This window comes from Rhinolophus hipposideros (genome assembly GCF_964194185.1).
Source record: "Rhinolophus hipposideros genome assembly, chromosome: 21".
In the NCBI taxonomy this organism is placed as follows: domain Eukaryota; kingdom Metazoa; phylum Chordata; class Mammalia; order Chiroptera; family Rhinolophidae; genus Rhinolophus; species Rhinolophus hipposideros.
In genome coordinates, this window is record NC_138067.1 from 43,426,247 (window position 1) to 43,453,439 (window position 27,193).

Below are 27,193 nucleotides of genomic sequence, written 5' to 3' on the forward strand. Positions count from 1 at the left end.
GGGTAGACTTTCTGATTAAGTGCTCACTGACCACGGCTGCAATGTGAAGTCCTGGTTAGGCAATTGACTCCCCGTAGAGGGTAGCCTGAACCGACTAACTTACGCGTAATGTCATCCTGTTTACACAAAGCATTTTGAAGTAAATTAAAGCCATCATCAAAAGAAGGGAAGATGAAACAGGCTTTATGGGTCCTCAGGGAGCAGAAACCCACGCTCCTTGCCTGTAAGAGCTCTTATTTGTACGCATGAATAATCAATTAAGTGGAAAGAAGCACTGGGAGTCAAAAGTGGAATATAGAGTCGAGGCTCGGAGCTCCTCTGGTTGATGGGGAAACACAGAACACAGGCTTCCCACAGAACTACAACTCCCAGGAGGCCTTGCCACAGCTCCTCGCGGAGGGTGCAGTTTCTCTGTATCCGCCGCAGGCCTAGGTAGCTAAACCAGGACGCCGTTACCTTAGTTCTCCTCCCCCCCACCACCACCTATCCCCATCGCCCTCTCTAATTGGTGAACTAGAAGGTTTCCAGGGTAACCGCGCAGCCGAGCTGATGAGGGGGAGGAGATGAACCGCAACCCGGAAGTGACGCTTTTAACTCGCGCCGGTGGTGCAAGGCTTCGAAAATGGCGGCGCGCGATCCTCGGCGGCGCACGTGTGAAACCGAGGAACCCATGGAGTCCGAGTCCCGCGATACAGGGTCCCAGGACCCTGCCCAGGTCTACCTGCCCGGCCGGGGACCGCCGCTGCGTGAAGGAGAGGAGCTGGTCATGGACGAGGAGGCCTACGTGCTGTACCACCGAGCTCAGACCGGTAGGGCTGGGCGCCCAGATTCCTGGGACCTGATGAAGCAAGGGACTGGAATCCTGGGTCCTGAGGGGCTCGGGTCCTGAGCCTTTAACTTAAGAGGTGTTCTGAAAGAGGAGTGACATCACACTGGCGGGGGCTGAGATCCAGCTGTCCCATCCCAATTTTCCATCTCCTCCTTCCCTCCCCAGGCGCCCCCTGTCTCAGCTTTGACATAGTCCGGGATCACCTGGGAGACAATCGGACAGAGCTTCCTCTTACATTTTACCTGTGTGCTGGGACCCAGGCGGAGAGCGCCCAGAGCAACAGGTGAGTGAGACCTGAGGATTTCCCAGGACCGGGAGTCCAAGTCCCCAGCCTCTTACAAGCTCAAGATCTAGGCGTCCGAGCCTCTCCAGCTCCCCCTTCCCCAGGATCCAGGAGGTAGGGCTTCCAGCTTCTGCCTCCCTCAGACCCAGAAACTGGGGTTCCCAACCTCCCTTCTTCCTAAGGATGCTGGCATCCAGCGCCTTAGTCACATAACACTTTCCCCAGGTTAATGATGCTTCGGATGCACAATCTGCATGGGACGAAGCCCCCACCATCAGAGGGCAGCGATGAAGAGGAGGAGGAAGATGAAGAGGATGAGGAGGATCGGAAGCCTCAGCTGGAGCTGGCCATGGTGCCCCACTATGGTGGCATCAACCGAGTTCGGGTGGGTAACTAGAGTCCGGGAAACCTGTTCTGCATTCTCCCTACATTCACACTGCCAACCCCCACTCGCCATGTCCATACCGGCACCTCTTCATGACCTTCAGCTTTTGGGAAGACACCGGGTACATAATTTTATATATTAGTTGTCACTAGGTGCTATGGGGATTTTTTTTTCATGTTTTATACTTTTCATTTCCATTTCCTTTTGAAGATCAGCTAATGATAGTACATTAACACAGCTGCATTTAGGGATCGATCCTAATCAGCTTCAAGTTTGAAAAGGATTCAGATCAACTTTACCATCCTTTCCTTTATCAAACAAAATTCTACTTACGCATTCACTAAAAAAATACTTGTCTAAGAAGAAATGGCTTTACATCACCCATCCTGATAGTTTCAAACAAAGAACAAACTTAACTAGCATAGTGAAATATCAATGTTCATCTCTGTAAAGGATTTTTAATTTTTCACAGTTTTAAATTTGCCTACTATATAAATAATGTATACAGAAACTTTTTTGTAAACTGAAGAGTCTTATATAATTCTTTGATTCCTTAATGAAGGATATATATACTCTCAAATACTGTCTTCTACCAAAATTTCATTAAAGTTAAAAATTGGTGGGAGGAGGTAAGTAGAACTTAAGACTTAATTTCAACTATAGATACAAACTGAAGTTCTCTAACCCATTTGAAATAGTACTTTTTTTCTGTTAACTAGTTATGTATGTATGATACAGGTACAGGAAGAAACAAGTTAGTAAATCAGTTTTCACCTAAAAAAAAAAAGAAGTATGCCTTTACCCTTGGGCAATTCTAATTTCCAGTCAGCCAGCCAGCTTCTGAATCTGCTATAATCACATATGTGATCCACTGCTTGTCATTTTCCATGAAGAGTTTACATGGACTAGAGAAAGGAATAGATAGAGCATTCAACTAATGACTAAATTGGCTATAGTGTTTCACATAACCAGTGTTTCTCACTTAACTTATATGCATTATCATCAGTCCACCAAGAATTCGCTGAAAACCATACTATACCTAATATAAATGTATATTCCTTCTAGAACAATTGTTTTTTTACATTGTAAACTATTTAGGCTATTTCATCATAAAGGACAGGTCCTTTAAAAAAAAACCCATAATAATGTAGTTTATTTCCTAGCAGCCAAAACTGCGTTAGACAAATCTCATTCAAGTGTGCTGTAGCCCTGATAAAAATTCTTATAGATTTAGAGAAGACATAATTGTACTCTGTGGTTCTTGTAAGAATGGTTCCTTTGGAAATGGTGGATAGCATCACTGATCTACAGCCACCATGTGTCATAGAATCTGTATGATAACCCATAGCCTCATTAGAAAAACTTAGAAGCATACTTCATAAATGAATGGTACATTCAACCTCACAGTGATATGTGACATAATGCTAACTCCTAAGAGAGTACATGTATTGTCCCCCAGTCAACACTGTTAAAAAAGGAAAATTTACTCAAAGCAAAATGTAACTACTATGTTTTTGATGAAACATAAATGAAAAAGGATTATTGAAATTCTATATTGCAGCATCTTTTCTAAATCCGTATTCTAGACCCTTACAAAGCAATGAATGATTTCCTTGTAATAAGCCTTAATTCATGTTACAGAACTATCTTTTTCCTGCCACAGGAATGTTGATATTTCCTTTAGTTTTGGTTACACCACACTAAAAGGATAGTCAATGTTGGTTGATTCTGTCACTTCAAATATTTTGTTTTGTTCTTCTGTCCTTCTGTAAAACGGTGAGAGTTACAAAACTTACCTGATGTGAGGATAAAATGGAATAACATACAGGTATTCTGGTGCTTGTAGTGTGAAATACATGTTTTCTGTTATTCTTTAGGAACTGTTCTGTGGGGTTACTTTTGTGTATCAGGCTTATAGCACCTGCTGAGGAGGTTGATGTGTGAATTCAATGAGATGATATGTGAACAGCACTTAGAGCAGTGCTTTAAAGTATTACCATGTTTCAGGTACTGTTCTGGACCCTGGGGATTTAACAGGGAGCAAAAGGTCTCTGGCTCCATGCAATTTACATGTTAGTGGGGGAAGGAACAAGAAGAAACTAAGTAAATGTGTACCATGTCCAAGGTGCTAAGTGTTGTAGAAAAAAATAAAGCCAGGTAAGGGAGTTAGGGTATTCTGGGTGGGATTGCTGTTTTAAATAGCGTGGTCAGGGAAGTATTCACTGATAAGATGCCATCTGAACGGAGACCCACAGAAAGTGAGGGAGTAAGCTAAGGACATCTATGGGGAAAGATGTGCAGGCACGGGAAACTGGTTCAAAGGTCATTGGGGACACCAGTGCATCTAATCCAGAATGGGCAATGGGGAGAGTGATGACATTTTAGGGGTGGGCACGGATGAGACAGGCTGTTTAGGGCCTTGTAATCCATTACAAGGACCTGGCCTTTACCTGGAGAGAAATTGGGAGCCATTAGAGAGTTTAGAGCAGAGGAAGGATGGGATCTGACTTGCATTTTAAAGGGATCCCTCTGGCTGCTGTGTTGAGAATAGGCTGCAGGGAGACCAGGGCGGGACAGTCTTATAGTAATTCAGGGAAAGGATGACATCAGTAGTAACCTGCGTGACAACACTAGAACTAGTGAGAAGAGTTGGAAGTGGTGCATTTTCAGTGGAACCAGCAGCATAGGTGGAGGGTGTGAGGGAGAAGAGATAAGTCGAGAATAAGTCTTGCCGTTTGGGGCCTGAACGGGAATACCATGGGGGAGGAGGAGGTTGCAATCAACAGTTAGGAGCTTGGCTTTGGTCTTGTGAAGTTTGAATGGTCAGTGTGATGTGAACCGGGAATTCAACCGAGAGTTCAGGGCTAGGGGCTACTGGAAACCCTGAGGCTGAATGGGCTCTCCTAGAGAGCAAATACACAGAGCCAGAGAGACCTGAGGCCTGTGACTCTCCAAGGTGTAGAGGGTTTCGGAGACCGCGAGTTTGAACACACTCCCTGGGGCTGGTGGAAATTACAACCTCTATTCCCAGGAGTCTTGACAGAGGAGTGTGGTTTTCCCCCCATCGCTATCTCTTCCACAGAAGGGGCAGTTGTCCCAGGCACCAAGAGGGTCTTGCAGGCTGTGATCCTTTCCCAGAGGTTTCTGGGGGTTGTAGTCCCAGCCCTGGGAAGGGGGTTTCTGAGGAACTGCCTAGTTTTGGTTCTCAGGGATGCTCTAATAGCAGCTATGGTCACCACCCTGAGCCTGCTGTCCCTCTCACCTCCCTTCCCCTCTTCCTCCCCCTGCAGGTGTCGTGGCTGGGTGAGGAGCCCGTGGCTGGCGTGTGGTCAGAGAAGGGCCAGGTGGAGGTGTATGCACTGCGGCGGCTTCTGCAGGTGGTAGATGACCCTCAGGCCCTGGCGACTTTCCTCCGGGATGAGCAGACCCGCGTGAAGCCCATCTTCACCTTCGCTGGCCACATGGGCGAGGGCTTTGCTCTTGACTGGTCTCCCCGTGTGCCTGGTGAGTCTTGGGGGTGAATACTTGTCCTGGGGGATGGGAAGGAGCAGAGTCTGCAGCAGGTGTGGGTGCTAAGACTCCAGGTTGGGGAGTGAGCTGTGCCCAGCTGGGACCAGGTAGTTTCCTGACTCCCTCCCCCAGGGCGCCTGCTGACCGGTGACTGTCAGAAGAACATCCACCTCTGGACGCCTACGGACAGTGGCTCCTGGCACGTTGACCAGCGGCCATTTGTGGGCCACACACGCTCCGTGGAAGATCTGCAGTGGTCCCCGACTGAGGACACAGTGAGGGAGGGCTAGGAGCCTGGACGCCTGGGTCTTGGGGGAGGAGGGAGCTGGAGGCAAGTCCTAGTGAGGGGCCCACTAGTCTGTGGGGTGGGGTGGGGAATCCCGGGGTCACTCAGACTCTGCCTTGTCCAGGTATTTGCCTCCTGCTCAGCTGATGCCTCCATTCGCATCTGGGACATCCGGGCAGCCCCCAGCAAGGCCTGCATGCTCACCACTGCCACTGCCCATGACGGGGACGTCAACGTCATCAACTGGAGCCGCCGGGAGCCCTTCCTGCTCAGTGGCGGGGATGACGGGGCTCTCAAGGTCTGGGATCTGCGGCAGTTCAAGGTATTTGCCCAGCTGGGCACCTGGGGCTGGAGAAGCTTCTGCTCCCAGCAGCCACTAGGAATTGTGGGTTCTCCCTCTTAGATAGTTTGGTGCACAGAGCTGGGGAGGCCCTCTGAATTGGGGTCCAGACCCTTCAGGGTACAGATAAGGAAACAAGCTCAGTAAAAGGAAGACTTATAGCTGGTATGGAGTCTCTCGCTCTACCAGCTGGAAAGCTGACGAGACTGGGCAGCTGCAGAGACTACAACCCCCATCTGCCTGTGGGGGAGCCATGGATTTTATAGAATCAGCTGATAAATGGAGCCCAGCTCACTCACTGCAGGAGAGGAAAGTGAGGCACAGAATGGACAGGAGCAGACAGACTTTATGGCCTCGCTACAAGTTGACTTTGTAGAGCTGAGAGGGGCTCTGGGCAGGAGAAATTGCTTCTAGCATGCCTCTGGACAAAGATATCACTTCATGTCGCTCTGTGCCTTCCCAGGGCCACCATGGTGTAATATTTTCTCCCCTCCAGAGTAATGGGTTCTCTAGAATCAGCCCTGGAGAAGCTTCTAGGAATGGATTCCAGGCCTCAAGGCAGGTGTATGGTTAGGTCACATGGCCAAGTGGATTGACCATTGGAACTTTGGAGCCACTTCTCTAAGTTAGAGACTCCATCCTCAGCAGCACCTTTGCTTAGGAAAGTGCCTTTGTTCTTAGCATCGGCTGCCTCTGGAGCCCGGGAGTCATCCTTCTGCCCCCTTTAAAGCCATAGAATAAGCAGGGAGAGCACTTAGAGAACCACCCCTCCCTAGGAGGGGCTTCTTTGCAAGTGAAACCACAGTTCCCAGCAGCCCCTGGGACACGTATGCCTTTATTACCAGCTGTACTTTGCCGTCTGTCCCTTCAGAGAATCTGGGCTTGTGGGGGCTCATGGGTGGAGCCCTGGTTGAATTCTAAGGCTGGAGAGAGGTGGTCACCCCAGGAGTCAAGCGGAGGTGCTCAGAGACCCTGACTCCCGTCTTTCCACAGTCTGGCTCCCCAGTGGCCACCTTCAAGCAGCATGTGGCCCCCGTGACCTCCGTTGAGTGGCACCCCCAGGACAGTGGGGTCTTCGCAGCCTCGGGTGCAGACAACCAGATCACACAGTGGGACCTGGCAGTGGAGCGGGACCCTGAGGCAGGCGACGCGGAGACCGACCCTGGGCTTGCGGACCTCCCCCAGCAGCTGTTGTTCGTGCACCAGGGCGAGACAGACCTGAAGGAGCTGCACTGGCACCCTCAGTGCCCCGGGGTGCTGGTCAGCACCGCCCTGTCCGGCTTCACTGTCTTCCGTACCATTAGTGTCTGAGACGGCCCGGCAGCATCTGTCTGGCCTTGCTCTTGGCTCTGAAGTTGAAGTTGGTTTCCCTGAAGGGACACATTCAGATCTCAGCAGATCTGATCACCACCAGTCCCCCGCCAAAGAAGGACTTCGTTTGGCCCATTGGCCACCATGATGGATTCTGTTTGACTTACTATTCTTTGAAAGGACTTGGTTTGGTCCAGTGACCCCTCTCACCAAAGGATATGGTTTGACCCAAAACAACTTGGTTTGGTATAATGACACCTCCAACCAAAGGACTTGGTTTGACCCATGACCCTCTAAAGCCACTGGCTTTGACTCCAATGACCCTCCCACCCAGGGACTTGGTTCAGCCCAGTGACCCTCCCCACCACCTGTGAGGACTCTGTTGGCCCATTTTTCACGTGGGCCTGGTGTGGCCCATGGTGCCGTGGATATTTTGTCAGCTGTGGCACTTTGACCCTTTAATCCCTCTGCCTCAAGACCCAGTTTTGACCCTTGGTCCCCCCCAGGGAATGCAAGTACTTTACATGGCTAGACCAAATTTGAGAGGTGGGTTTCTCCAGAAGTAGGTTTTGCCCCTTGTCTTCCTGCCAACTGGGCTTAGCCAAGACTTCCCAGTGGGGGGCAGCGTGGGCCTTCTCCCCTCCTCCCTGTGCTGTGATAGGCGCTGTGGGTGGTGGGAAGTCGGGGGCTCCTGAGAGACAGTAAAAGACCAGGATAGGATAGGCGTGCTGTGTGTGAGATTTCCTTCTGGCCACTTCCCTATGAGGAGACGGTGGAGGAGCAGAAATCGGGCACCTGCTCCATGCGGTCCAACGCTCAACCTATTGGGTGCTACCCTGGTGTGCCTTCCCTAAATTGTATTCCATCTGGAACTCTGGGTCTTGAGGGTATCTCACCTGTGCCCCCTCCCCCCCACACACACTTTTTAAGACTTCACCTCAGGAGGAAAAGGGGAGCCCCCATTTCTGTCCTTCCATCACTGTTCCGTTTATCATGATCTCACCATTTCTTTGTTCCATCATCCGTGTCCCCATTTTTTCTGCCCCACTTGTATCCCCATCTTCCAGTGTCCCCTGGCCCCATGCTCTCTTCCTGCCCCCTCCCCCTTCTGTGTCTCTACTCTGCCATCATCTCTCCAGCCTGCTTGGGCTGTGGCCCAGACGCTTGCCTGGCCATCCTCCCTGGCGGGGATCCCCCTCTGCGGCTGAGCTGGCCCCACCCCTTACCCCCCCTCTGGGCAGGCTTCTGATCCGCTGTGGACACAGGTCAGGTGCCCGGCACAAGGCCCCTGGGGCTAAGGACAGACGACAGCCCCTCAGCACCCAGCCCATCCCGGCAGAGGACATGGGGGTGGGCTGCCCCTACAGGTATGTGCCTCCACTCAGGCCCTGGGCGGGAGTCCTGCGTCTCAGAGCCATCCCACCCTCATCCTCCTCGCTTGGGCATCTCTACCCCAACATCCCCCCATCCTTGCTGTTCCCCCTCAGGAAGGTCCTGTCTTCCCCTCAGTGACAGAGTCTAGCAGCCCCAGAAAAATGTCTCCCCACAGGTTTGGTGTCTCCAGCTCTGACCCCCTCTCCATGTTCTGCTGTTTCTCACTGTTTCTCCCCTCCTCCATCTCAGCAGAGCCTCCCTTTCTTACCCATCGGTCTCCTCCATTGGTCTCTGTCTTCGCAACTCCGTTTCCCTGCTTTTCCATTTCCTAAAACTTGTCTCCACGTCGCTTTTCCAATTGCTCCTCACCTGCCTGTTTCTGTCCTCCACTCCCTGGGCCTCTGTCCTCTCCCTCTGGGTCTGTGTCCCCTCCCTTTAGGTCTCTGTGCCTCTCTCCTTGGGCTGCTGTCCCCTTTTTTCTTTTGGTCTGTGTATCGCCCCCCCCCCCATCACTACCCTCCCTCTCTGGGTCTCCATCCTCCTCCCTCTGGGTCTCTGTCTACCCCCATCTCTGCCCTTCTGTTTCTCAAGCTCTCTCCGTCCCTCTCTTCCTGCCCAGCTTGGCCTCTGGACCCTTGTCTTTCTGCAGTTTGCCCTCCACACCCCTCCCATCAGTCTGCCCTCCAACCTACTGCCCAAACCCAACTAGGAGGTAAGGGGGAGAGGGAACACCCAGGGTCTCAGGGTAAGAGTGTAAAAGTGTTTCTCTTCGGGGGTAAGGACTTCGGGTTTGGGGGTGGGACTTCTCGGCCCCAGATTAGACAGTGACTTTGACAAGAAGTTAACACACCTTAAGCCCCATATCTCCTTTATATGGAAACATTAAGCTGCTCTCGCAGGTCGGGGAGGATCAGGGGAGGACTTCAGGCTCTGGAGCCTTCTGCCTGCCACCATCCTGCCTTTGCTGGGGAAGGGGTACCCTGAGCCCAAGTCGCATCCAGCCCTGCCAGCTGGGCCATGTAGGATGAACAAGGCCCCCTGGAGGTGAAGCCGACCCCCCGCCCATCTGCTTTGTGAAATAGACACAGTCACACCTGCCTCACAGGGCTGAGTATGGGACTCGATTTAGGAGGCTATCCCGAGAAAGACTCAGGACCCAAACCGGCACCCCACCCCCACGCCACATTGTTCTGGCCAGGCCTCTGATCTGGTTCACAGGTTGCAGAACCAACCTGTGAACCGGGGCAATGATTTTGACCTCACAGCACCCTGAGCAGTCAAGGAGAGCGGCGGGGTCTGGTGGAGTCCAGTGGATAAGCTGCAGACATCTGAGGAGCTCATCCTGAGGCCCAGGACATAGTAGGTGTTCAAGAAACAGGAGCATGCTTGATAAGGTGGTCCATGGTTTGGCACTCAGGCTTTGGTACTCAAGTCTGATGGGAGTCCAGGGTTTGCCAATCCCCAGCTGAGGGACCTGAGCCAAGGGATGGACCTCCAGCCCAGTTTGCTTTCCTGTGAAAAGCAAAGTCTCCAGGATTGTGGTTAGAGATAGGTGAGTGGGTCCGAGGAGGTCCAACCCCAGGACGGGCTGGGTCGTGGGAGGCCAGCCCGCCTCCTTACCCTGTCGTGTGTGGCTCCTGAGAGGGGACCTAGTACATAGTGGGGTCATCCAGGCAGGAGAGAACTGCATACATTGAGGTTGGAGCCTGGATTCTGACCTCAAACCTTTCCCCTTCAGACTAGCCTCAATTTCCCTTTTTGGAAGGACAATCTCTAAACCCAGAGTAGTTAGGGCAAAAAAAATTGGGGTACATCGTGGGTGCTGGACACAGCCAGGCCCAGTGCACTCTGACCTGAGCCACAGTTTTGCCTCTGTGGGATGGGGGTAATAAACCCCCAGGTGGCAGGGCTGTCCAGGTGGTCATGGACAGCAGGTGCAGAGCTGGGGAGGGGTGGGGAACAACCACTGGTATTGAACTTAACTAAACAGTCTACTACTCAGATGGAGTGCCCCTGGCTCTGCCAAGAAACTCATGAGGAGCCCAGAGCCTGACATGGGCACATAGTACACAGGTGCTTGGTAAATATTGATGCAACCGATATGCAAAATATTTCATCCCTAGCCCAAACAGGTCCTCGAGGTCCCGCTACCATGGTGCCAGATGTTAACTGCCGCTGCTGGAGGTTGATGAGGTCTGCAGGTCCATCCTCCTTTGTTCCCTCCTCTCCTCCACCCTGTTGAACTGCTGAGATTCCCTCCATTTCACAGATGGGGGAACTGAGGCTCAGGAAGGGATATGACTTGCCACCAGTCATATGGCTACTAAGTGGCAGAGCAGGATCCAACCTAGAATTGCCTGATTCAAAAGCCTAAGGTCTTTCTTCTGGATCTCTCTTCTTTTCACGGTGGCTGTTTTTTATCCCTATCTCACAGATGAGTAAATAGAGGCTCCAGAAAAGGAAGCCAGTGGTCCTAGAGCACACAGTGGGTCATCAACTCAGCCAGGATTGGTCCCTGGGTCTATGTGACTCGAAGGCCCTTCCTGACATTGATGAAGAAGTCCAATTTCCCCATTTTACAGTTGAGGAAACTGAGGCTCAGACTTGCCCAAGGTCTGAGGATCAGGGTAGAGCCTTTTTTTTTTTGTAACAGCTTCATTGAAATATAATTCACATACCATGGTACTCACACATGAAAGTGTACAATTCAGTGGCTTTTAGTATATTCGTGGAGTCGTGCAAGCATCACCACAATTTTTAGAATATTTTTATCTCCCCAATGTCCTCTGGCTCTATTATTCCCCAATCCCCCCATCTCCTCAGTCCTAGGCACCACTCATCTACTTTCTCAATGTCCGTTCTGGACATTTCACATAAATGAAGGTATACAACATGTAGGATTTTGTGATTGGATTCTTAAACATAGCATAATGTTTTTCATATTGTAGCAGGGATCAGAACTTCATTTCTTTTCATTACTGGGTAGTATTCCATTGTAACGTGTGGATATACCACATTTTATCCATTTATCAATTGATGGACATTTGGATTGTTTCCTACTTTTGACTACTGTGAATAATTGTGCTATGAACATTTGTGCACAAGTGTTTGTGTAGATATTTGCTTTTATTTCTCTTGAGAAATACTTAGGGGTGGAATTGCTGGATCACAGGGCAACTCTGTTTAACCATTTAAATAACTACCAGACTGTTGAGGGTGCCAATTTCTGCACATCCTTGTCAACACTTATTTTCTGGTTTTTGTTTTTGTGTTTTCTATTATAGCCATCCTAAGTCAGTGTGTAGTGGTTTTGATTAGCATCCCTGATGGCTAATGATGTCGATTATCTTTTCATCTACTTGTATATCTTTCTTGAAGAAATGTCTGTTCAGATCCTTTGCCTATTTTTAAATTGGTTTATCATTTTATTATTGAGTTGAAAGTACTTTATGTATTCTAGATACAAATTTCTTAGATAAAATTTACAATTATTTTCTCCCATTAATGGGTTCTTTTCACCTTGTTAGTGTCCTTTGAAGCACAAAAGTGAACTTTGATGAAGTTCAATTTATCTCTTTTTCCCCTTTTGTTGCTTGTGCTTTCTGAGCCTGTTTTTGAACCACGGTGACCTCAGAGCTCCACTTCATCTTCCCATGCTGAATCCATGTTGACAGGAGGTTACCCCTTAGTCCTTCTGAGTTTGGACTCAGAACTAGTCTGCTAGCACTCAAATCCCAGCTTCCTGAGCTGTGACCTTGGACAAGTTAAATATTCTGTACCTTAGTTTCCTCATCTGTTAAATGGGGTAATAATGTCTAAAGTGCGGTGAGGCTCAAATACATAAATTCAGGTAAAGTGCTCACAAGTGTCTGGCACTGTATAAATATTGGTTCTGATTATTGTGTGATAAGTGTCTCCTGTCATTACAAGTATAATTGTCATTGTTGATGCTGTACTGTTCTGACTTTCAAGGTGAGTATCCTTCCACACATTTTCCAGATGAGGTCGCTAAGGCCCACAGAGCATGCCTGGCCAATGGACCCACCCATTCCTGACTCCTCTGACATTGCTGCCCATGTCTTGTCACTGCAGGTTCGGGGCGCCCGGCCCCCATTAGGCCAAGTGGAGGGGGTGCCCCCGCCCAATGGGTCTGGCTAGGGCCCTGCGCCGCCTCAGCGGCGCCCTGGAGTCGGGAGACAGCCCAACAGGGGATGACGAGGAGGCCGGGCCAGGGCTGTGTCGCAACGGGTGGGCGCCTTCCTCACCTACAAGGAGGAGGCGCCGCGGGCGCTTCGTCAAGAAAGATGGCCACTGCAACGTGCGCTTCGTGAACCTGGGCGGCCAGGGCGCACGCTACCTGAGCGATCTGTTCACCACGTGCGTGGACGTGCGCTGGCGCTGGATGTGTCTGCTCTTCTCCTGCTCCTTCCTCGCCTCCTGGCTGATCTTTGGCCTGGCCTTCTGGCTCATCGCTTCGCTGCACGGCGACCTGGCCGCCCCACCGCCGCCCGCGCCCTGCTTCTCCCAGGTGGCCAGCTTCCTGGCCGCCTTCCTATTCGCGCTGGAGACGCAGACATCCATCGGCTACGGCGTGCGCAGCGTCACCGAGGAGTGCCCAGCCGCTGTGGCCGCCGTGGTGCTGCAGTGTATCGCTGGATGCGTGCTCGACGCTTTTGTCGTGGGCGCCGTCATGGCCAAAATGGCAAAGCCCAAGAAGCGCAACGAGACGCTGGTCTTCAGCGAGAACGCCGTCGTGGCGCTGCGTGACCGCCGCCTCTGCCTCATGTGGCGCGTCGGCAACCTGCGCCGCAGCCACCTCGTCGAGGCCCACGTGCGGGCCCAGCTGCTGCAGGTGCGGGGCCACCGCGGTGGCTTGCTGCTGCATGGGGAGGCAGGGAGGGAGCCTTTGCGGGGTGGGGTGAGAGCTCCCGGGATTGTGGGAGATGTAGGCCTGTGAGGGAGGTGTGCATAGGGCCTGCAGGGTGCGTGGACTACAATTCCCATCAGTTTCTCGGGCAGGAACCTTCCCCTCGACTTGTGGCCTGGGGTTGGGTTCCGGAGCAGTTGTAGGAGCTGTAAACCCAAGAGAGGTCTGTGACCAGCTCTTCCTGCAGGACTAGCCTTGAGACAGATTTTGTGACGTAAAGAGCTTCCTGGGGCTTGAGGATGAGCCCCCTGTGGAACTGGGAAATCTAGACCTGAAGGTACCACTCTTGGCCTGTAAAGGCTCTGAACTACAATTCCCAGAAGCTTCTAGGGACAGAGAAAGTGGACCAATGTGGTGGTCTGATGAGATAATGTAGTTTTGCCGGTGGTGTAAACCCGCAGGTTTGCCATTCAAACTGCCCAAACAAATTCTGGGGCAGTCGCTAGTTGCCCTTGTCCAAGTAGACACTTAACCCTGGGCTGAGATTGGACCTGAATGAGAGGGAGGACAGGCTGGTGGTAGGTAGGAACCACAGCGCCCAGCAGCCTCCGGGCTCTCCGGGAGACAGCTGGAAGAGAATGGGTCCCCTCCCCACAACTCTGTCTCCTGCTTGACTGAAACACCAGAATTCATACCAGGAGGGATACTGTCTCCCAGAAGTCTGTGGGGCACTGACACGGCCTGGGAGGTGGGTTGGAACCAATGGGTAAGTGGGGTGAACCAGCCAATACCTGGCCTGGGGACTACATACCCCCACCATATACAAACATACATACACACAGGGGGTGCAGGGCTTGTAGTTGGGTTGGAGGTGGGTGGTGTGCAAGGAGCCCAGGGGCAGCCTGAAGCAGTGGTGGAACACAGGATGTAGGACCTAGAGTGTCTTCTTGGTTTATCTTTCTCTGGCGAAATATTGAAAGCCATTTTTCTCTCCCTCTTCTCCTTCTCCAATTGCTGGTCGAATGTCATTCTTCTGTTTCTTTAACTTTGTCTCTGCCTTGCTCATTTCTGTGGCTCTATGCCAATGTCACTCTGTCCCTCTCTTCCTCTCTCCCGTCTTTCTCTTCCTTGGGTTTTATCCCTAAACCCTCTCTGAGTCTCTGTCCATTTCTGTTTATCTCTGGGTCTCGATCCCTCTTTCTCTCTCTCTCTCTCTCTCTCTCTCTCTCTCTCTCTCTCTCTCTCTCTTTCTCTCTCTCTCTTTCTGGGTATCTGTCCCCTCCCCCATGTCCTCCTCTCTTTCTGGGTCACCATCTTGCACCTCCCCAATTCTTATACTCACCCTACCCTCACCCCTGCCGATCTCTGCTCTCCTCTTTCTCTACATCTCTATTCCTTTCTATTACCATCTCTATCTCCTTTCATCTCCATGCTTCCTGCTGTCTTTGGACCCATGCCTTCGGCTACAGCCTCGCGTGACTCCGGAGGGTGAGTACATACCACTGGACCACCAGGACGTGGATGTGGGCTTTGATGGTGGCACTGATCGCATCTTCCTTGTGTCTCCCATTACCATCGTGCATGAGATTGATTCCTCCAGTCCTCTGTATGAACTAGGATGTGCCGAGCTGGCTCGGGCTGACTTTGAACTAGTAGTCATTCTTGAGGGCATGGTTGAGGCGACAGCTATGACCACACAGTGTCGTTCTTCCTATCTCCCTGGCGAGCTGCTCTGGGGCCATCGTTTTGAACCAGTCCTCTTCCAGCGTGGCTCCCAGTACGAGGTCGATTATCGCCACTTCCATCGCACTTACGAGGTCCCAGGGACACCGGTCTGTAGTGCCAAGGAGCTGGATAAACGGGCAGAGCGGGATTCCCACAGCCCCAAGGCTATCTTCCCCGGCTCTCTGGCTGCATTTTGTTATGAGAATGAACTTGCTCTGAGCTGCTGCCAGGAGGAAGAGGAGGAAGAGGAGGCCACGGAGGGGGCTGAGATGAAGACAGAAGATGTGGCTGCCAGCCCCCGAGTACTCACACCAACGCTGGCGCTGCCCCTGCCCCCGTGATGTCAGCTGGTGTCCCTCCATTTGTACCCCTTTCCCAGAGGCAGCAAGATGGAGAGATCAGGTCCTCTCCTGGGGTGAAGACAGGTGTTCTCCAAGAGGGACAGGTCTGCTGGGTAAATTATTAGCTGGTGAAGTTCTGCCATGTCTAGTGGAGCCACTCGATCTTAATTCATCGACATTTTGTGCTCCCTCCTGAGACCCTTTTATCAGCCTGATTCCTGAGTCTCACCAGAGCTAAGGGATCCAGAACTCTGGACCACCTGAGAGGGAAGGGCTGGTGGTTCCAGGTTATTCTATATGGCTGGCTTGGTTGTTGAACAGGGTCAGGAATCAATGGTATAGACCACCTCTGGAGGAGGAAGTCAGCACTTCTAGAGCAGCAACAGAAAAAGTTTATAGGTCTGGATTGACCTATAGATTCAAGGGGCTGTTACTTCTAGACTCAGCCAACTAAGTAGCAAATCACTTTTTTCTAGACCACCGAAGGAGGGAAAGTTATGGAATGCCCAAGAATTCAAGACTGTCTTGATTGATCAAAGACAAGGAATGTCTTGACCAAAGTCAAGAAAAGACCTGTGGTTCCAGAAAACCCATATTTTGAGGTTCTGTGAATCTAGATTGACCAGAGGCAAGCACTGGTGGTTCTAGAACAGGTTTGACCTAGAGAGAGGAACTACTCCAAATACTAAAGAGTAATATTTCTAGAATGCACAAAACAATGGAGAGTGTGGGTCTAGAAGAACTAAAGTGACATATTGGGAGTTCTCGATAGTAGATAATTCCAGACCACTAGCTGTAGAATATCGAAGCAAGGGCATATCAATGCTTCTAAATGATCCACAGGGTTTTTCTTTTAAGTGCCATTCTAGAATGTCCAAAGGAATCAAGATTCTGTGGCTCGAGATTGATCACAGAGTTAAGGAAGGAGTGGCGATTCTAGATGTCTGAGATTTACTGATTCCAGTTTGCCCAATGAAGTTGAGAATCCTAATGATTCTACATAACTTATTTGTGGTTCTGTAATGCCAAAATGAACCAAGGCTGCAGGGATACAGAGTTGTCCATTATCAAAACCTGGAAGTTCTGATCAGCTCTTAGTTCTAGGAGGTGGACTCAGGACTTGATAGGTAGAATTTCTGGGCTGACCTAGAAGGTGAGGACCCAGGCAAGACCCTGTGGGTAACAGGGCTAGTTATTGGGCAAGAGAAGGGAGAGGCCCAAGGCTGGCGAGTCTACAATGCTCTGGATTCTACACCTAGTGATGTATGTCTGTTTCTTAAAGATGTTATACATATGTGTATTATATATATTATAAATACTGATACCTATCTATTTTTTTTTCCCCAAGGTTCCTAAAGAAGGGTTAGAAATGGAGCTTGAGCTAATTCGAATGGAGTCCTTTACAGGATTGGGAAGCTTTGCTCTAAATCCCAACTCTGCCCCAATGTACTGAGTGACTTAGGGCAAATCACTCCCCTCTCCTCACCTCAGTTTCCCCATCTGTTAAAATGGGTCATTGAAACTTCTCCAAGGAACTTTCAACCAGGATGATTCCTCAATTCACTGAGGGTTGGGTGGGGGTGAGGGTCATAGAGATTTCCCAGCTCTCCCTGATGCTAGAACACATAGCTTTCCATGGGCAAGTGGAAAGAGCATCAGAGATGCTCTTGGAGGTCTGCTCTGAACTTGGATTTCAGAATGACAGGGCAGGCAAAGGGTAGTGAGGCCTGTGGTTGTGGGCTGGAATCACCTCTTCCCTGGTCCAGCTTGGGGGGGCAGTGGAAGGAAGAGGTAGCTCTGAATGCCAGGGGAAAGTATGTGTTTAGGGGAAGACTTGTCCCCCAGATTAAAACACTGGGAGCCTTCATGGTATGTCTGTGACTGCTGCTGGGGCATGAGTCCTCGGGTCTGGTCCCTGTCCATGCTGCTATCTATCTCAGTGTCCAGCAGACTGGGAGCTAGCCACAGAAGGAGCCAGTGCCAGGGAGAAGGACACGTTCCCACCTGTGTCCTAGGACTGAGAACGGGCACTTGCACATCAGTCTGCCCAAGTGCTGCTCCAACCCAAGTTCCCCTTCTGGCTCCCTCATCTCCCTTTATCCCTCAGAATCGTCACATAATAACCAGATGGGATTGATTATCTGGCTGCTCTCCCAGCTCGAGGGTGTCTATCTGGGGTAGGGACTGGAGACAATGGAAACACAGGGATGGAGAAGGATGTTACGTTGGAGACGAAGGGACAGGAAAAAGGTTCTGTTTGGAAAGAGAGTAGGGTCAAGGAGGGCACAGCCTGGGTTTCCACTGGAAGGGCAGGGCCTGGGCCACTCATAAAAGTCAGTGAGGGGATTAGGAGGTGCTGTGTCTAATCTGTCAGCTTAACCAGGTCCTGGCCCTGAATCTGTCCCCACCTGCCTAGCCCAGAGGGAGCGAACGAGGACGAGGCCCAGACACCACCTCAGACACAATTATGGACCTGCCGGTGACAGGTGCCCAGCTTCTTCATCCAGGCCAAGATCCTGTACCTGCTTTGCCTGCGAGCAATGAGAATGAGGCTGGGAGGACTCAAATGCGGGAGGATTCTGAGAGGAGGAAGGCGTTTAAAAAGAGCAAGAATGTGAGAGAAGGGGGAACCTGAAGTGAGGCGAGTTAGAAAGGAGTGAATGGACTCCTAGAAGGGGGAAGGAATCAGAGGTGGGAGGGTGCTGAGGAAAGTTGTCAGAGGGGTAGGATGCTAAAATAAGGGGGGGAGTTTGGGGGAGAGGGAAGAGCCTGAGAGTCAGCAGGTGCCAGGAAGGCGGAGCCTGTGCTTTCACTATATTTGGCCTTTCCCTATTGCCCCATTCTCCTTGACAGATACCAAATAGCGTAGCATTTAGAAGAAAGAATAAGTCTTTGTTCCACCACTCGTTGACTTTGAAGAGGCTGAGGTGGATGGGGTCATAAGAGGGGTTAAAAAAAAGGTCTGTAGAGATGATGTAATACAGAATTGTACACCTGAAGTCTATGTAAATTTACTAACAATTGTCACCCCAATAAATTTAATTAAAAAAAAAAAAAGAAAGAAAGAAAATGGTCTGGAGATCGGAGGGGCCAGTACCCGGAGGAAGGAGGATAAAAGAAAGGTGAGCTAACCAAAGCTGCTCCCGGTTGCGTGGCAACCGCTGCGGTCAAAAGCCAGCTTGGACTTCTAGGAGGTGTGGCTCACGAAAACATCCGACAGCTGTGGCCCCGCCCCCTAGCAACAAGGCTAACAAAGTACCGCCCCCCCCAGAAACACAACTAGAGGCGGGGCTCGGTGGAACTATAATAGTATCCTTGTGCCCACAGCCCTTGAGCAGGCGCAGTCCTCTGTGCTCCCGCACAGTCCCACCTCCATGCAAATCCTTTCCGAGGTTTCTCATTGGCAAGCAATCCAGCCAAGTGACTTCTTTTGTTTCGGAGGCGGGGCCCGAAGCACTGGCCGCACTCCGATTGGCATCGCAGGCCGTCTACCTCCGACCGGACGTGGCTACGTCTGCTCCTTGTGCCCTTATTGGTCCTGGAGGATGGCCCTTCGGTGCCGGGGGCGGAGCAGACGAGAGGGCCTGCAGTGGATTGGACGGTGTCGAAACGAGGGGCGGTCCCTACAGGCGGGGCGGTTGGTAGGCGAAGAGAGAGTCTTTTCAGCGCTGAGGACTGGCGCTGAGGAGGCGGCGGTGGCTCCCGGGGCGTTTGAGCGGGCTCACTCGAGCCCGCGGGCCAACGCGGATCCAGGCCCGACCGGCGGGACCGCCCCGGACTCCCCGCGGGCCTTCCTAGCCGCCATGGAGGACGGTGTCTATGGTAGGTCGGGGAGGGGTGGAGCTGGCTACGAGCAGATGGAGTCTTTCGTCCCGAACGTTCCGGTGCGAACGTTCCTTCTGGCGCTCACCTCGCGGAGCCTTTCGGCCCCGTCGTTGCCGCCTCGCTTTTATGGGGCGTGGGATGGGCTTCCGGAGAGACCCTGGAGCGGGGCGTTCCAGGCCATTGTTTGGGCCGATCCTGTTTCCGGTGGCGGCGGGAGGGGACGGGATGGAGCGGCGGAGGCGAGGCCGAGGCGGAACCTTCCCCGCCGGAGGGGCCGGGCGAGCCCAGTGCCTGCTGGGAGCAGGCCGGGGGACTTGGGGGCGGCGGATTAGGGAAGAAATCTTGGGGGCTGCAGCGATCCGGCTAAGACGGAGGCCTTTGATGTCCCTCCCCCTTTCCCAACTCTTACACGCTGCCATCAGCTTTCCTTGCCGTAGTTAACTTTTCATGGAACACGAGTCCGGACATCCAGGTCCCAGCCACCTTGCCAGGAATGGAAGCAGAACACCAAGGCCTCAACCCCTTTCCAAGTAATGGACCCAGCAGTTCAGGCTGCTGGCCCACTCTCCCCGCAGACCTAAGAGTTCAAGCTCCAGCCCCCTTCTCCCTCAGACTCAGGAGCCCCGACCAGGACTCAGGAGGCCACCAGCCCCTTCTTCCATCAGACCTAGGACGCTGGACCCCCATTTTCATCATCCCCACGAACCTCGGAGTCCTGTTCCCCCTGCCCCCACCTCTGCCGTCCCCCAGATTGCAGGAATCTAGGCTCACAGTCCACAGAACTGACCTCCAACCCCTGACCCCTAGAACCCCCAGACCTCACTCCGGAGGAGCGGATGGAGTTGGAGAACATCCGTCGGCGGAAGCAGGAGCTGCTGGTGGAGATCCAGCGCCTGCGGGAGGAGCTCAGCGAAGCCATGAGTGAGGTGGAGGGTCTGGAGGCCAATGAGGGCAGGTGAGGGTTGGGTCGCTAACTTGGGGGTCATGGGGCCAGGCCGGGGCCAGGGATGCCCAGACATTGACCCTCCATCCCCCTGCTCTCTGCCCCTGCAGCAAGACCTTGCAGCGGAACCGGAAAATGGCCATGGGCAGGAAGAAGTTCAACATGGACCCCAAGAAGGTGCCTGGGGGTCACAGGGCTGGGATCAGCCTAGCAGACATCTTGACGAGGGTTCTGGCACCTTCAGGTTCCACAAGTGTGATGCTTAAAGGCCTACACATTTGGTCCCAATCTCTGGATTTAGAAACTGGCTATCCACTTATTCTCTGAATACTAACCATATATTTCAGCCTCCTGACCTCTGCCTGTGCTGTGTTCTCTGGGAGATCCTCTTTCCTCTTTTTGCTCATATTCCTGGACCCACTTCCGGTGTCACCTAGAGTCCCAGAAGGAGCTTATGTCTGGTGGGGAACATGGACAGTGACATACACAAAGGCAGGTTGACCACTGCCGTGATAGGGAGGTACAAGAGCTGTGGACACTCAGAGGAGAGAGCCCAGTGGAGTGATGGAGGGCTTCCCAGAGAAGGGGACTTTCAGGTCTGGTTTGAAGGATGAGTTGGTGTTCACCAGATGGAGGGAAGATGTTTGTTGATTCAGTCTTTCTCTTTATACCCCGTTCCTGAGGCCTCCCTTGGGCCTGCCCCTCTGCTAGGCAATGCTGGGGGCCCAGAGAAGGGTTTGACCCTGCTGGGCCCTCAGGGAGACCCTAGACATGGACACCACAATTCAGTGGTATGGATGCCCTCATGGCACCAGAGAAGGCCCTCGTCCAGTCTGAGGTTTGGTCCTCACAGCCCTTGACAGACTGCTGTCCACTGATAGTTTCTCACTTTATTCTTTCTGCCCAAAGCAATTATAGTTTGTTCAATCATTCAACAAATATCCACTGAGCTCCTGTTCCTTGCTCTTGGTGCTGGAATTAACTAGGAAAAGGCAGAGGGAACAGTAGGTGCAAAGGTTTTGAGGTGGGAGGGATGTTATTTAAATACCTGTGAGAAGCCTGGAAATGACACCTGGCCCTGCCCTGTTGAGCGTGGGGGTGGGTTTGCGTTCTGAAGTTTCCGGGGAGGTAGTGGAAAGTGGCTTTCTGAGCACATCAGCACTGAGACCCAGACACCACCCTCCAGGGGATCCAGTTCTTGGTGGAGAATGAACTTCTGCAGAACACACCTGAGGAGATCGCCCGCTTCCTGTACAAGGGCGAGGGCCTGAACAAGACGGCCATCGGGGACTACCTGGGAGAGAGGTGAGATCCCCACCCACTCCCCTGAACCTCTCCCGACAGCCCCTTACACCCAGCTCCTGCCCTCACACTGCCAGCTCGTCTCCTGAGAGGCCCTGATAGACCAGCCTTCTGACTGGAATGTGACAGAATGGACTGACACAGGGACCTGGGGGAGCCTGGGACCGTCCATGAGCATTTGGGGGGCATGGAGCATTTCTGTGGACATTTGGGAAGTGTGGGGACAATCCGTTTATGTCTGGGACAGTGGAGAGCATCTGTAAGTGTCATGCGGACATGACAACCATGCAGACAACTGGTGTGCATGGGAATTGTATGGACAGTTAGGAAGCATGGGAATTGTCAGCGGATGTCTAGGAAGTATGGGGACTCCGTGGATATCTGGGAGCATGAGGGCCATCTCTGGACGTCTGGGATGTATGGAGACCGTCTAGAAGTCTAGGGTGCATAAGATTGCACATCAGGAGTGTATGGGGACCATCAGTGGATGTTGGGGAATTTGGGGACAATCTGGACATCTAATGTGTGTGGGGACAACCTGTGTCGCGTGCTTGGAAACAGTCTGAACATTTGAAGTACACAGGACCACATGTGGATGTCTGGGCTGCTTAGGGGTTGTGTGGACATCTAGAGCATGTGGAACTTTCTGGACATCTGCGGTGCATGGGGACCATCTCTGGATATCTGGGTACATAGGGATGTGAGGACTGTCTGCAGATGTCTGGGAACCGTCTGTGGGCATCTGGCGTTATGTGGGGACAGTCCCTGGACATCTGGGGGGTGTGGGAGCCTCTGTAGATGCCTGGGGACCATCTGTGGAAATCTGGGGTGTGTGAAGACTGTCTGTGGACATCTGGGGGTGTGAGGGCTGTCTGTGGAGGTCGGGGGGGTGTGGAGGCCATCTCTGGGTATCTGAGAAACCTGGGGATTATCTGAGAGGAGATGGTAGGCAGGGCACATGTTTGCTGCGTTTCTCACAACTGTGCAAATGGCCAGCCAAACCAGGGTCCTTGCAACAGACGGTCCTCCCCAGAACGGGGTCTGACTCTCCCTGCCCCGGTGTGAGGCCTGTGATGGGGCGAGGCCAAAACTTCACCTGCTACAGAGGCAGCTGCGGGGCATCAGTAGTGGCACAACCTCCTCGGTGTTTTGTCCACTCCCACCTCCCCACACTCCTTCCTGTGAATGACTTTGTCCCTATTCTCCAGGGAAGAGCTGAACCTGGCAGTGCTCCATGCCTTCGTGGATCTGCATGAGTTCACCGACCTTAATCTGGTGCAAGCCCTCAGGTAAGAGGAGTGGTTGGAAGTGCACTGTAGGACTACCTTCAGGTATAGCTGTATCCAGGCGCTCACCTGGGGTCAGAAGGCCAACGTGCTCCATCTCTGGGTGTGCTTGCCACTGTGTTGGCATTGCTCTCCGCAGGCCCTCCTCCCGCACAGACACACGTCTCTTGTGACCTCCAAGTCTGTTTTGCAATCTTAGCAGAAAGAAAGAATATTTCCATTAAATCCATCAAAAGTCCCACAGTCAGTGTGCTCACTGGTCAGATTGGATCGTGTTTCCATACCTGAAACAGCTGCTGGGGCTCTGAAACGGGTTGGAGCTCTTAATGATGGGTTCCTAACACAGGGACTGAGGGTGACAGTCCTGGCAGCCACACCTGGCCCCTCTCTAACTCAGGCAGTTTCTGTGGAGCTTCCGCCTCCCCGGAGAGGCCCAGAAGATTGACCGGATGATGGAAGCCTTCGCCCAGCGATACTGCCTGTGCAACCCCGGGGTTTTCCAGTCCACAGGTGGGGGCCGGGACTTCTGGGGCCTGGGAAGGCGGGAGCTTCAGGCCTGAACTCCTGGGGCCTGGGGGCCGGAGGCAATGACAGACCCGCGTAGTCATCACCTGACTTCTGCCGCAGACACATGCTACGTGCTGTCCTTCGCCGTGATCATGCTGAACACCAGCCTTCACAACCCCAACGTCCGGGACAAGCCAGGCCTGGAGCGCTTTGTGGCCATGAACCGGGGCATCAACGAGGGCGGGGACCTGCCTGAGGAGCTGCTCAGGGTCAGGCCCCCTCTCCCCCTGCCACAGCCCCTCAGCCCTGTCCCTCTTCCTGCCACAGACCCTCCCCTCGTAGTCTCCCTGTGCCCGAGTCGTCCTCCTGGGTTACCACTCTCCCATGACACCGTCATCATACCACCCTGTCCATCTCTCTTTCTCCGGCTGCCTCTGTCTTTGTCTCTCTCCTCTGTCTCTCTCTGGTCCTCTGACTTTCAGGGTCTTATTCCATCTTATTCTCCACCTACCTGTCTGTTTCTTTCTCTGAAAACTTAGCAGGCTGTCATTTCTCCATCCTTTCTTCCTTTCTCTCCTCCTTGGGGCTCCCTCCACTCTTCTGCCTTCTGTTTCCCTTTCCTCCCCAGCTTCCTCCTCCTCTCTCCCTCCTTCCATGGGCTGTCCCACCTGTGGTCTCATTGCCTCCCCATCACCAAGTAGTCCCAGGAGGGTCCCAGGGGCCTGGAGTTGCTGACTGGGCCTTCACCCCTCAGAACCTCTATGACAGCATCCGAAATGAACCCTTCAAGATCCCGGAGGATGATGGGAATGATCTGACCCACACGTTCTTCAACCCGGACCGGGAGGGCTGGCTCCTTAAGCTGGGTACGTCCCCTCCTGACCCCGCTGCCTGCCTCTGCAGGGGGAAGTTAGTGGGCCTGGGCTCTGGACTCAGCTTCCACACATACCTGCTATGTGACCTGAGGCAAATGATTCGACCTCTCTGAACCTCAGTTTCTACATCAGAAAAATGGGGCTGAAAGCAGGATTAGGCCTGTGTGCCAGGATCACCACGCACAGGGCCTGGCAGAGAGGAGGGGCTCCATAAACATTTGTGGGTGAAGAGCAGGTGTTAGGGAACATTAAGTACATGCCAGGCTCTGCTTATGAACAGAGTCCCCAGCTGGGATGGGGTGGGACAGGCGGGAAGGCACAGCAAATTCAGGGTCAGCAGGGATCATACAGGTGCCTCTTTCTGAGGATTGGTTCTCAATCCTGGCTGTGCTGGAGAGGCACCTGGGAGCTTTTAAAACCCCAGTGTGCAGACCACAGACTCGTGAAGTCAGGATCTTGGGCAGGACAGGCTATTAGTCATGTTGAAAGCTCCCCAGGTGATCCCAATGCTGAGCCAAGCTTGAGAGAGCTGGCTTGGAGCTGTGCCTGGTAATGGCAGCTGCCGCAGGAGTGTTAGCAGTGGGTTTTTAATGGAGAAGGCATGAATGGCTGCTCCGGGAAACGGAGACTGATGAGGAATTACAGTCCAGTGCAGACTCACAGTGCAGGCAGCCCGGGCAACGGGAGGGCCCAGAGCAGGGGGCAGGGCAGGGCTTTGCACCCTCCCTGTCTCATTTGTCCCCTCTTCTGTGGAATTGTGCTCTCAAGCCAAGGCATCCTGCTCCAGCAACAGAAGCAGGTCGCTGCCTTGGGTGCAAAGGGGTCCTGGTAACAGAAAATACAGATCACTCCTTCCAGCTACCTCACTGGGGTGGGGGGGGTTCCTGCATCAGCCCCAGGGAAGGCAGAGGGCTCTGGGGTGGGGATGGGGGGTTAGATTCTGCCAGGCCAGTGATGCCCTGGCAGTGAGGGTGTAGTGGGAAAGAAGAGGCAGCTTCACCAGCAGCTAGTTCCCCTCCAAAGTGCTCCCATCAGCAGGGACCTTCCATCCTTCCTATTCCCCAGGTGAGGAAATTGAGACTCAGTCACTATCCAGCAGCCACAGAGCAGAGGTGGCCTCGGACCCAGACCTCTGACCTGACTACATGGCCTCATGGCCATTAGGAAAAGGGACTTCTTAAAACCCTAAAACACAGGAAAGGGCATCTGAGGGTGTCTCCATTCATGATGGTTCATAAAAGCAATTGTTACTGTTACTGTTTAATTCTGGCTGCTCAAGGAACACTGAAGCAGATCATCTTGGAGCAGGAAGGGGGGCCCAAGTGGGTCTCCAGACCCAAGCCCATAGGGGACAAGAGGTCCTAAAGTCACACAGCCACTTTGTACTGGAGCTGACATGAGTCCCCGTGCCCACCTCGGGCCAGGGACTGGGCTTTTTATCTTCTCCCTTGTGGGGGTGACCTCCAGGGGAGATGCATGGCAATGGAGGGCCCTCCTGGCCTAGAGGGCGCATGTCCTGGGAGGTGGGCTGGAGCCAGGCACTGACAAAGGTGCTCATGGCTGCCTTGGTGGGGCTCAGGTCCCTCTGCCACCCCGGGGAGGGAGAGGGCCTGGCCAATCCTCATGTGGATGTAACTGGTTTTCTTCCCTCTCTCTCCCTCCCTCCCTCCCTCCCACTCTGCGTGTTTCTCTTTGCTGTTTCTGTCTCTGTCCCACCCCCTGCGCATTCCTTCCCTCACCCACCCTATTTCTGTCGCCTGCGGTTCTTGGGGGCACCCCATTCTTCTGCCTTCCCTTCTCCTCGCCTGGCCCTGCCTGCTTTCTCGCTGTCTGCCCCAGGAGGTAGGTACACGGCTGTCCTTGCTCCCTGCCACTATCCAGGGGAGGAGGCTGGGCGCTCGGACTCCTGGGCCATGGGCTGACAGGCTTAGAAAGTGTAGAGCCAGCCCACACTGAGGGTGGACCTGGGACCCAAACACGCCTGTCCCTGCTTGTCTGTCTCTTCCCACGCATTGCTTTGTCCTAGACCCGGACAGCCCCACCTTCCCTGCGCTTGCTCTGCCTCTCACTCCCCTCCCCGCCCTCCCAGAGGCCCTGTCCCTGTGTTGAGCCCAGGCCCCCTCCCACCCCTTCCCTTTCAGGGGGCCGGGTGAAGACGTGGAAGCGGCGTTGGTTTATCCTCACAGACAACTGCCTCTACTATTTTGAGTACACTACGGTGAGGACAGAGCTGGGCTGTGCTCTAGGTCCTGGGAGGAGGGGCTTGGGGGGCCTGGACTCCTGGGTCTGAGGGAGGAGGGGCTGGGGGCCTGGACTCCTCAGTCTGGGGGAGGAGGGGCCGGGGGTGAGGATTTGGAAGTCTGAGTCTTGTCCAACTTGCATTTTTAGGATAAGGAGCCCCGAGGAATCATCCCCCTGGAAAATCTGAGCATCCGAGAGGTGGACGACCCCCGGAAACCAGTAAGACCCTCTCTGTCTCCCTTCCTGCCACAGTAGGGGCTCCCCTGGCCCTTGGGCTGGCTCTCATCTGCCATGCCTGCTCTCCTTGTCTCCCCAGAACTGCTTTGAGCTTTACATCCCCAACAACAAGGGGCAGCTCATCAAAGCCTGCAAAACGGAGGCAGATGGCCGAGTGGTTGAGGGGAACCACATGGTCTACCGGATCTCAGCCCCCACACAGGAGGAGAAGGACGAGTGGATCAAGTCCATCCAGTAAGCTTGGGCTCTGGAGTCCTTGGGGAGGGAGGCCTGGGAGCCCAGACTCCTTGGCGCTCACGCAGGGGTTCCTCCCCTTCTGCAGGGCAGCTGTGAGTGTGGACCCCTTCTATGAGATGCTGGCTGCCAGGAAGAAGCGGATTTCTGTCAAGAAGAAGCAGGAGCAGCCCTGACCCCCTGCCCTCAACTCCATTATTTATTACTGAGCCGCCCCACCCGGGTGGCCGGACCCCTGGGACCTGGGGCTGTGGATCCTGGTTCCCCATTTGGAAAATTCATCATCTCTTGCTCCTCTCTCATTATTTGTAATTAACACGCTGTTGGTAATCTTACTAATTATTGAACCGCTCGCCGCCTGCAGACCCCTCCTTTCTGGGGATTGACAGAGCTGAGGAGCTTGGGGGCCAGCCAGCCAGCCCCATCCATGACCATGACCAGGGCCAGGAGCTCAGGTCTCTGTCAGGAGCTCTCCATGCACAAGGGAACGGT

At 53.1% G+C, this 27,193-nt stretch overlaps 3 protein-coding genes across 4 annotated transcripts; all 3 read left to right on the forward strand.

Annotated features, from left to right (window-relative positions):
* Nucleotides 1–422: 422 nt before the first annotated feature.
* GRWD1 (glutamate rich WD repeat containing 1) lies at nucleotides 423–7,964 on the forward strand. The gene is made up of 7 exons (XM_081032017.1): nucleotides 423–809; nucleotides 995–1,112; nucleotides 1,338–1,497; nucleotides 4,788–5,001; nucleotides 5,140–5,282; nucleotides 5,418–5,615; nucleotides 6,627–7,964. Exons 1-7 carry the CDS (start codon nucleotides 623–625, stop codon nucleotides 6,942–6,944), a joined length of 1,338 nt encoding a protein of 445 aa, XP_080888143.1. The 5' UTR covers nucleotides 423–622; the 3' UTR covers nucleotides 6,945–7,964.
* Nucleotides 7,393–18,294, forward strand: KCNJ14 (potassium inwardly rectifying channel subfamily J member 14). 2 transcript variants are annotated; one of them, XM_081032018.1, is made up of 3 exons: nucleotides 7,393–7,490; nucleotides 12,411–13,170; nucleotides 14,655–18,294. In XM_081032018.1, exons 2-3 carry the CDS (start codon nucleotides 12,463–12,465, stop codon nucleotides 15,249–15,251), a joined length of 1,305 nt encoding a protein of 434 aa, XP_080888144.1. In that variant the 5' UTR covers nucleotides 7,393–7,490; nucleotides 12,411–12,462; the 3' UTR covers nucleotides 15,252–18,294. The 2 variants fall into 2 exon arrangements, with proteins under 2 accessions (XP_080888144.1, XP_080888145.1); XM_081032019.1 differs by lacking the exon at nucleotides 7,393–7,490 and adding an exon at nucleotides 9,627–9,677.
* A 566-nt stretch (nucleotides 18,295–18,860) lies between these two features.
* CYTH2 (cytohesin 2) lies at nucleotides 18,861–27,031 on the forward strand. The gene is made up of 12 exons (XM_081032020.1): nucleotides 18,861–19,073; nucleotides 19,884–20,031; nucleotides 20,130–20,196; nucleotides 21,206–21,324; nucleotides 22,530–22,610; nucleotides 23,005–23,117; nucleotides 23,235–23,383; nucleotides 23,869–23,980; nucleotides 26,131–26,207; nucleotides 26,378–26,449; nucleotides 26,547–26,701; nucleotides 26,790–27,031. The coding sequence occupies exons 1-12, from the start codon at nucleotides 19,055–19,057 to the stop codon at nucleotides 26,875–26,877; spliced, it is 1,200 nt and encodes a 399-aa protein (XP_080888146.1). The 5' UTR covers nucleotides 18,861–19,054; the 3' UTR covers nucleotides 26,878–27,031.
* The last annotated feature ends 162 nt before the right edge of the window (nucleotides 27,032–27,193 follow it).